Source organism: Nestor notabilis, unplaced genomic scaffold (genome assembly GCF_000696875.1).
Source record: "Nestor notabilis isolate BGI_N333 unplaced genomic scaffold, ASM69687v1 scaffold18501, whole genome shotgun sequence".
Classification (NCBI taxonomy): Eukaryota; Metazoa; Chordata; class Aves; order Psittaciformes; family Psittacidae; genus Nestor; species Nestor notabilis.
The window spans coordinates 28,566-38,168 of NW_009916250.1; the positions used below are offsets into that span (position 1 = coordinate 28,566).

Sequence of the window (9,603 nt, forward strand, 5' to 3'; positions counted from 1 at the left end):
TCACCCACCCGTCCTCCTTCAGCCCATCGTGGGGAAGATGGGGTGCAGTTGTGTGGGGAGAGGTTGTTTCTGAGAGGCCATGCTTTTGGGGATAGGAGGGAGGCCCTGGCCCCTCTGTGAGAGGGAAGCAGCCCAGACAGCTGAGATGAATGTGCCTGCTGCCATGCTGTCCCGCGGGTCCCCAGTGGCAGGGGGGGGGGGGCCCACCACCCCCCCTCCCCCCCCCACCCCCCCAGCCCCCAGCCTGCCTCCCCTGACGCCACACGGCAGGCTCCTGGCCACTCCTGCTTCTGCCCCCGTGGCTTTGTCCATTAAAGCAGGGACTGTGTGCTTTGGTGTAGGAGGTGAGTGCCCTGGGCTGCTCCTGCATTGGCCCTGCCCCAAGGCAGGCATCAAAACACAAGTCGAGCTCTCCCCTGGGCCTCCCACACCATCCCTCCAGCCCCACAGCACTATGTCTATGCCTGTGTTCTTGGGTCTTTGGGGAGGAATGAGAGATCAAGGGACAAGCGTGTTTAATGGCTGTGAGGGCAGCTCCTCATCATCCCACACACCCCGGGAGCATCCCTCTCGTGCTCACCCTCTCTCTGGGGCTGGCCACGGGACCCTGAGTAGCTCTGTCCTGTTGCAACAGAAATGGGGTGGAGGAAGGCGGCTGGAAGGACCCTAGCCTCGGGGTTCTGGTCTACTGCATCCTGCCTTTGCCCACAAGCCACAGCCATGGAGTCTCCCCCAGCAGCCACACTGCCTCTTGAGTGTGAGTCCTGCTGTGATCATTGTAAATGTGCTGGCCTCTGCCCAGGCAGCATCCCGGAGGGTTTCCAGCTCTTCCACAGCAGCTGGAGAGGCCCCTGGGCATGAGGGCAGATCCTTGCCCTGCTTGGCCCCTCTCCCACCAGGCTAGCCCACCAGCGGATGCTGTGTCCTCGTTTAGCCCTGCTTTGGCCTTGGGGCTGATTTTCCTGCTCTCTGTTTCCCTACTGGCTTCAGAACAATTCTAGCCACTATCCCAGGACCTGCAGGGAGGGAGGGATGATGATGCAGGTCTGCCAGCACCGGGACTGCTGACATGGGGAGTGCTGCTGCGTGAAGGCAGTGGCTCAGCTATGGCACTGCTCAGCATTACTGGGGCTGCTGAGAGGAGGGGGCACGGTGTGACAGTCCAGGGGGGGTTAAAGGCAGGCCAACTGTGGGGCTCCATTGTACTCAATTGGGCCCTGTGGCATCCCCATGGGTCTGGTGGGTCTCAGCTCGGTCAGCTGGCAGCCCCGTGCCCCATCCCATGCATCCCATCTCCTGCATGCCAGTGCAGTGGCTGTGGCACAGTAGCCACCCAGGAGTTGCCTCGGGGCAGCCTTGGTCTCAGCCCCTCCCTCCCAACCCCAAAAGCACCCAGGGATTTCATGGTTCCCTGCCCAGGTGTCCCCGGAGGGAGCTGCCTGCAACTGAGCTGCTGCCCTCACTGACAGCTCTGGGAGACGAGGGGTGCTGGTGGCTTCTCTCTGTGTGGGTGGAAGTGCCTGTGAGTGGCACTGCATCCTTGGGAGCTCAAGCTGCTGGTCTGACTGCCCTTGGCTGCCCCGCTGTAGGAATGTGCCAGAGGTCTATACCTTCTTGTGGTTTATTGCTATGACCGTGCCTTGAATAAAATGACTTCACCCAGTGGCTTGCCCAGCGTTGTCAACCCCTGTTCATCCTGCCCAATGCCAGGAGATGGGGAACCATCACCACTGCAGGCTACAAAAGTACCCTGGACCTTTACCCCACCTGTGGACTGTTTTTGAGCCTTCCTGGGGATGTCCTGCAGGTGCTCCAGTGGCAAGGACACCTCTTGCCACCTCCAGGCACCTTCCTGCTCACCATGGTCTCCACAGATGCAAACCCTAGTGAGTAGGAAGAAGCAGCAAGTGGGGGAGCACCCCTCTGTGTCCCCTCGGAAAGGCTGGCCCAGCCCTTGGTGCCATCACAGACACTGGGGATGGGGTGCAGTCCTGGGACGTGCATATGCCTCCCCTCCACAGGCAGGGCTGGCTCAGGGCACCACCAAAGAGGTACACACTGCCTGAAGGGAGCTGGCGTAGTCTGGGACAACAACGTGGAGTGGGGGGACCCATCCCACCTAGGGATGGAGCAGATGTTCCCAAAGCTGAACTGCCCACCAGAACATCCTGGGAAAGAGGGTGAACACCATTTGGGGAACCTTTCTGTAGGTTTTGAGCAGACAGCACTGTTTTCCTCCTCTCCTCTCTCCCAAAACACACTCTTTATTCCCAGAGTCCTACCTGAACGATTTGCCTCTGGTTTCAGTAGGTCCCGCCAGGCAGCTCCTCACAGCTCCTCTGTAGTGAGCCCTGCCTGGCCAGCCTGCCTCATGGCACAGGGCAGGGGGCACACGGAGGGCTTCACTTTGGGTGAAAAACTGGAGAATTTAAAACCGCATTCCCCTATTCACACACCCCCAAAGAACCCCCCCAGTTCATAATTAGTGCTAACAGGGCAACGTGCAGGGCCTTGCTGGTGCCTGACAGCTGAGGCAGGAGCCCTGCCTGTGAGCAAGGGCTGTAATTGCCCCTCTGGCTCACAGCTTTCCCGGCCCTCCCACCAGGGAAGCTCCTCACAACCGAAGAAGGTTGTGGAAGCCCCATCATCCCCCAGCTCTTAGAAACCCGCTCACCTGAGTACAGCCTGTGCACGCAGAAGTCCCTCACGGCCAGGACAGGCAATTGCATGGCATGTCCCACTGCGCCGCCGGTAGTAGGCAGTGCCGGGGCATTCCCACCGTGCAGAGCCATGGCAAACCTCACTGCTGGCACAGCGGGTTGGGGCAGGGGTTGCTGTGCTGTCTGTCCCTGCAGCACTGGGATTGGGCTCCCACCACTCGCCCTGAAGCGGGCAGCTGTGCTCCGGGTCAGTAAGGGCTGGGACATTGATTTTAGCAATGAAACACAGGGAGGATTTCTTTGTGTTCAGACTGCTGCTGCTCTCCGTGCCCTTCCCAGCCAGTTGCACATCTCTCTGCAGAAAGTCCATCCTAAACACTGCCCAAGGCAGAGCAGCACAGTTTTACCAGGATGCTCACTGTGCTCTCCTGTGGCAGGGCTGGGATTTCCAGCCTTCAGGAGGTGCTATCACAGATCTGAGATGGCTTCTCCGCTCTAGGGTCCATCCTTCTTCAGTACCAAGTGCCTGACTCTCCCAGGGCTGGAAACCCACCATGTCAAAGCTAGAACATGCCCTGGGAAGGGGGAGGCAGGATGACCCTCGTACAGTCCAGCTGGCAGGGTGGGTGCTGCATGGAGCTGAGCAGGGCTTCCCTGCGACGCCATGCGCTGTTGCTGTGGGCACCTGCAGCAGTGGGTGACCAGCAGCAGCAGATGAGCCTATGCTATCTCAAAGAACAGCCAGCAGCTGAACAGAAGACAAGGGATTTTTAGGCTGGTTGCTTAAAACTGTATTTCCATTAGAGTTCATTAAATTTGAAGAGTAATGAGCAATCAGCAGCAGGATGCTTTTGCTAGCCCCTCCACTGCTCACCCATTCAATCATAGTGCACAAAAGCTCCCAACAGACCTTTGGTGCTGGGCACCTTCTCATGTCAGTCAAGCTGGGCTACACAAGCCCTCCCAATGACAAATATCTCCAAAGTTAGAGTCAACCAGTAAACCCCCCTCTGTCATCCTTGGTTTTTTTGCTTGCTTGCGCCTTTTATGTTAAAATAAACATAAGGCAGCAAAAAGTACAGAGATTCACTGTTCTTCTTTATTAAACAGTGCAGCTGGGTATCAGAGGCACACAGACTAGTTCAGTTCTCTTGGGAGTTACACAAGATGTGGTACAGAAGAGGAGAAGTCAAGGAGCTGGGAAAGCTAGAGGAGCAGGGATGGTTTGGGGCAGTAACACCACACCCCACCCATCACACAGCTGCCTACTTGTCACATAGAGCCAGAAGGTTCTTCCCCATGATGCTGAAAGCTGCTGCCCCAGAACAGGGTAACACAAAGGATGTTCCTATTCTCAAACCCTCCTGCCCTATACAATTCTGTCACAGCTAGTACCTCCCCCCAGCCCCTGCTCTTTTGGAAGTTGTCAAGTATAGGAAGAACATGTCTCTAGAACAGGACCACCTCAGCCCTCAATGCTGTGCTCCTCCTGCCCTGAAGTAGCAGCAAAAAAGGGCACTGCCTGTAACTGAACACTTGCTCCATGCCCTTGCTCTGGGGCGAGTAATGGCTGTCTAACGGTTCTGCCTGTCCGACAGCTACTTCCCCACAAAGACAAACTCTTCTTCAAAGTGCTTGAGTTCAGCTCCCCCAGAGCTCTCAGGTGCTGCCTTGCAGCTATTTCCTGTGATTTCTTCTGGCAGATGCTGTCTTTTCACTAAAAAAAACACCTAACTGGGTGCCTTGTTTTGCTCTGAATCAGCTGTGTCTGAAATATGGCTGGTAGGATTTACTAAAGGGCAAGGAGCTCTGCAGATGGGCATTGTGTGCAGCTGGGAAGTGCTCCAGATCCTGACAGCATCAACACAGAAATTCCAGCTATGCTTCCTCTGGCTAAGAGCCAGGAATGATTTCTGGAAGCTGTTGCCATGACATGATTGCAACCTTCATTTTTATTTTAAGACATCTTTTCCTAGTATTTACTTTACTCTCCTTAACACAAAGCAGCAAAGATCCACCGCTGCTGCTGCATTTCAGCTGGCTCTGAGGTTAAACCAACCAGCCAAATCAACACAAAGCCTTTCAGCTGGCAGCCCAGACCTGATAAAAGCAGCCTCACTTTGGGATTAACATGACTCCGCTGCCTGAAGCATCCCTAGTAAATACACTGAGTTGTGGCCAACCTGACACAAGGAAAAGCCATGGATCCCATCCAGGGGAGAGGCGAGGTGAGGCAAGAGAGATTAAGTAGTGATGTGTTGCTGAAGGGAGAGGGGGAAAACGTCCCCCACATGGTTTGGAGAGGACAGCCATATGGCACCGCCAGCTCCCACCTCTGCTGCCGTGCCCCTGGAGGGAGCCAAATCCACCATTGCCACAACTGAACTGGGCACAGCAGTGCAGGAGGTGTAAACAGCCTTGACCATGTCTAATAGGATGTCCGGCAAATAAACCTGAGAAGCCGATGCTAGCTGTCATCTAACTAGGGTGGGTAGCAAGCGGAGAGAAGATGAGCCAGCTAAAAACCAAAGTAGGTACATGGGTGCTCCTGCTAGCCTGAAGGAACTTGGGGCAGGGCAGCATACCTGTACTGTGGTGCTCCTAGGCTTTGCTGCAGAGACATACCCTGCCAGCCCTTAGCAAAGGCAGAGATGTGATTGTGTCAAAGCAAGGTGGAATTACTGGGAGAGCCCCGAACCACACATGACTGGAGAAGATGGCAGTGGGCTGGTGCACAGAGAAAGACAGAGGTGGAGAAACGCAGAGAGCATGGTGTGAGTGCTCCCCCTGCCCAGGGCCACTGTGTGGTCAGGGATGGGGGTGCCTGGCAGGATCTAGTCCCCTTCTGGGAGGGTGTCCCAGCCCCGTCGCATGGCTTTCACCACGGCACTGTAGAGTTTGCTCCAGGCCTCCTGCACATCTGGGCTGAAGGCAGTGCCAAGGCATTTCTCCAGCATGTACAGCAAGGACTCGCCAACAGTCTGCAAAACAAACAGGGAAGAGTCAAGCTCAGCACCAGAGGACAGCATGCAGTCCCTTCTCTCACTTTACCACATTCTTGGACTTCTCCCATTGCAGGGCAGAGGCAGGCCACTGGTAGATAAGGAGCAGCTGCCCCGTCCTGCTTAGAGGGGGCCCAGGGCCAGGCCATGCCATCCCCCTTCCCCTACCCTGTGCTGGCCCTCACCCCACATCCTTGGGTGAGCAGGGGGTGCAGGCAGGGAGCAAGGGCTGACCACGCTTGTAACACCAGGGGAGAAGTACATGTCCATTGTCCCCAGATGCAGGCAGCCAGCCCTATGCCATGGTATGGCAGTGGATCGGAAACCAGAGGAGTGGATCAGATCCCAGACTGCATGCTCAGGGCCTGCCTTGCCACCTCTTAGGCTGCTCCACAGAGAGCTGTGAGCAACCCCATCCAGGAGCACACACACACTGAATGCAGAACTGATGGGGATCACCACCTCAAGCAAAGGGGACCCTGCTCCCTCTGAAGAGGGCCAAAGCTAGCCCTTTCGACCTGCCCTTCCCCGCTGGGTTATCCAGCATTTCTGTCCATGCTTGATGGCAGGAGAGGAGTAAGCAAGGGTGTAACATGGAGGATGATCCTGTCTTACTGCCATGAAGGAAACAGGAGCTGAGGTGCAGGAACCCCACCCCAGCACAGACACAGAGAGAGGTGGGTGCTCCTTTTCCCAGGTGCAGTGAGGTTTGCCCAGAGCATTTGGTGTAGAGATCCAGGACCCAGGGCAAAGGCTGAGCCTGCAGCCCTGTAACTCAGGAGAGCCTGCAGTCCCCCAAACCATGGTCCTCTTCAAACAGGGTAAATGCCTTGCTCCTCCCTATCCTTTATCCCTGGCCTGACGGCGGGGCAGAAAACGAACATAGCTCAAAGGTTTCCCTGATTGAGCCAACATCACTCCACAGGTATCAGCAGCTCGGGGACTACCCTGAACCACCAACTTTCACTCCAATGATGAGATGGGTGCAGAGCAGTGGGGATAGACGAGGGCTGCAGGCAGGACTGCACACACACAGCCACAGTGGGACAAGAGAGGATGCCTCACCGAGAATGACTCGACCTTCACACCGACTGCCTGGTGCTTCTTGCCGAGGTTGCAGAGATACTCTTCCAGGCAGGACAAGTTCTCCAGGTGGCTCACAGCAGCATCGATCACCAGCATCACCTGCAGGAGCACAGAGGCAAAACACCAATAGCGTTAAGGCATTAATATCAAGTCTCTGCTGCCCTCCCAGTGGAACAAAGAGTCTGACCCCTCTACTTCACCCTTCTCAGCCTGACCACCTCTCAGACCAGCAGATGCCCTCTGAGCTTTCCTTTGCTCTGCTGCAATCCATGTGTCACATCAGTGAGATGTGCTGGCAGCAGCACACACCACATCCTTCCGTGGGACACTGCCAGAGGTGTCGTAACCCTGCTGACCTCCCTGTCTCAGAGTGGGTAAACAACACTACATCAGAGCTGTTATGGGCTAAGATCTAATGCAGATGCAGTCATGACAGCTCTTAGGACCTCAGGACAGCTGCAGGAGAGTCCTGGAAGTTGCCAGGACTAGAATTTCCAACTAGATGTTGCCAATATGGTGCAACTGTGAGTAAGGCAACTTCAGTTCTAAGAGCAGGCAAGGTATTTTGAGGAGATGGGGTGGATAGTACAGCCAAAAGACCTGATCTGGTAAAGCATGTACCACAGTCATTTCCCAGAAGCATCAAGAGTCAAATGGAAATAGGAAAGAGAAGGGTTAATGAGGGATGAAGGGAACAGACACACTGAATTAGAAGAAGAGATTAAAGCCAGAGCATGGTTGGCTTGGAAAAGCCAAGAGGTGATAGAATTGCACTCTATAATTTCAACAGGGAAATTATCTGCAACAAGAGCAAAGAGCTATTTCAGCTCAAAACAATAATAGCATAAGTAAAAACGGACTTAACTTTGCCAGTATGCAGAGACTGGAAAATAACGAAGAGCTTGTAGCTATCAGAGGTGCATAGTCCTGAAACAGCCTCTTAAGAGGAACAGACAGGCAAGTGAGGCACCAAACTGGTTTAAAGGTGGGGTTTTAAAGACAGTTTACAAAGGCTTCTGCAAGCCAAGGCTATGGCTGCTCTTCAGGGCTCAGCAGAGGGTCTCTGCTGCACTGGGTATAATTCTGCCCATGCATGAGCTCCTCCATATGCCATCAGTATTGCTCCTCTCCCAGGGGCTATCCAAGAGGTGCTGTGGGCCCCCTGGCTCTGCAGCCATATCAACAGCCTCTCCACAGCAGTGCATCCGTGGGACACAGGCCCACTGACCAACTCCATGCCACCTCCTGCTCAGCATGTGGCCAAGCAGAGGGCTTCGGTCCTTGTCTGGACAGAAGTGAGCTCACTGGGGCACTTCCGTGGTAGAAGAAGGGGGCTTCCAACTTTCACAAGAGGCAATCCACTCACAGATGAGGTCATGGAAATCAGCATGGTGCTTCTTACTCACCACAACCCACATCCTCATCCGATCCCCACCACTGTAGGGCACTTTGTCCTGGCAATCATACCTTCTGCTAGCATGAGTAAGCCCCTGCAGTTACCATCTCAGGAGGAGACTTTCCATACATTCCCCAGTCAGACACACCACAGTCCCAAGCCATTGCCTAAGGCCTTCCTCCTCCAAAGAGGCTGCGCTCCAGCCACGCCACAGCCCCTCTCTCACCTTCCTGATGTGATCCAGGAACTCGGGGGCAGAGAGGCACTCCTGAGGGCTGGCAAACTGCTTGCAGTTGTACCGGAAAAGGGGCAACAGGTCAGGGTCCAAGTCAAACAACCTGCAACAGCAAGAGCGAAACCCCCGTCGCTTCACTTCTTCAGCTTTAGTTAGAGTCGTGCTCACACCAGGAACAACACCATTAGCAGCACACCCTCAGCCCCCCTCTGCCTCCCTTCCCATCTACTGGTCACTTCCCACCTGAAAAGGACACGGAAGTTCTGAAGTCTTAGTTTGGAGCGATCCAGGTTACTTCTAGTCGAAAAAGTCTCTATTTCCCTAGTCCACCATCCCAGTTTTCAGATACCTGTTATGGCACTTGAGGAACAGTTCCAGCTCACTGGAGCTCCTCCCAGCCTGGCCCTTCCCCCCAAAGTCTTGTTTGTTGTCTCAACAATTCCTATTTCTACTTCATGACCCCCTTGAGCCCCGAAGATCCCAAATCTGGGAAGACCTGCAAGCTCCACCAACCAGCTTTCCTATCTGAGCAAGGGGGTGCATGTACAAACTCAGCTAACACCTCACTCTCCCACATCATCACCAGCTCCCAATTTTTCCCCCTCATCTTCCCTGTCAGTGTATGCCAGGCAGACACGGGTCTAGAAGCAGCCACCCAAGCAGATCTAACAGGCTGATGCTGTCCATGGAGGCCAGAAGGAATTCAGGCAAGACAGTCTCTCTTCTCCCCATTCTGCACATCAAACTACCGCACCCCTCTCCCCACACTGAAATTCCCAAGCAGTACTGTCACTGCTCACAGCCCTGCTCTGTCAGGTTAGGCTCCTGCCTGCTGCGTCCTGCTCCAGAAGCTGGTCATCAGTTCTCTAATTGCCCTTTTTAAATGACTTTCCATAGATTTTTCCTTTTCATCTTCCCATAATCGAGACACTAATCTGTTTAGGGGAGGCAAGGAGTTGGGTTTCAGCCGTTCCCGGGCTCACCATTTCCTCTGCCCTGAGACTGACTCCGTCCCAGCAGGCAGGCCAGTGCCCGGGGCCGTGCCGGGGCAGTGGGGGGAGTCCCTTCCTCCCACTCCCCGAGGCCTGGCACACACGTAGCTCTCCAGATAGCAGAAGTAATGGTGACAAGGCGGGCGGTCAGTGGGCAGAAACGCACAAAACCTGCCCCCTGCCCTCCATCTCCCCGGGACAAAGTTCTCTCCGCGGAGGTGGGAGCAGGACG

At 55.0% G+C, this 9,603-nt stretch overlaps 2 protein-coding genes across 2 annotated transcripts in view; one reads left to right on the top strand and one right to left on the bottom strand.

Moving 5' to 3' along the window:
- TMEM63C (transmembrane protein 63C) overlaps window positions 1-1,894 on the top strand; it is a 13,027-nt gene extending 11,133 nt beyond the window's left edge. Inside the window, exon 22 of the mRNA XM_010024497.1 lies at window positions 1,808-1,894. Within this exon, the coding sequence (XP_010022799.1) occupies window positions 1,808-1,894 (87 nt within the window). The remainder of the gene's footprint in view (window positions 1-1,807) is intronic.
- A 3,600-nt stretch (window positions 1,895-5,494) lies between these two features.
- On the bottom strand, window positions 5,495-8,542 carry NGB (neuroglobin; the record flags this gene model as incomplete). The annotated part of the gene is made up of 3 exons (XM_010024498.1): window positions 5,495-5,641; window positions 6,728-6,847; window positions 8,371-8,542. Coding segments are annotated over 3 exons (439 nt in total), but the record flags the coding sequence as incomplete, so codon positions are not given.
- Window positions 8,543-9,603: the final 1,061 nt, after the last annotated feature.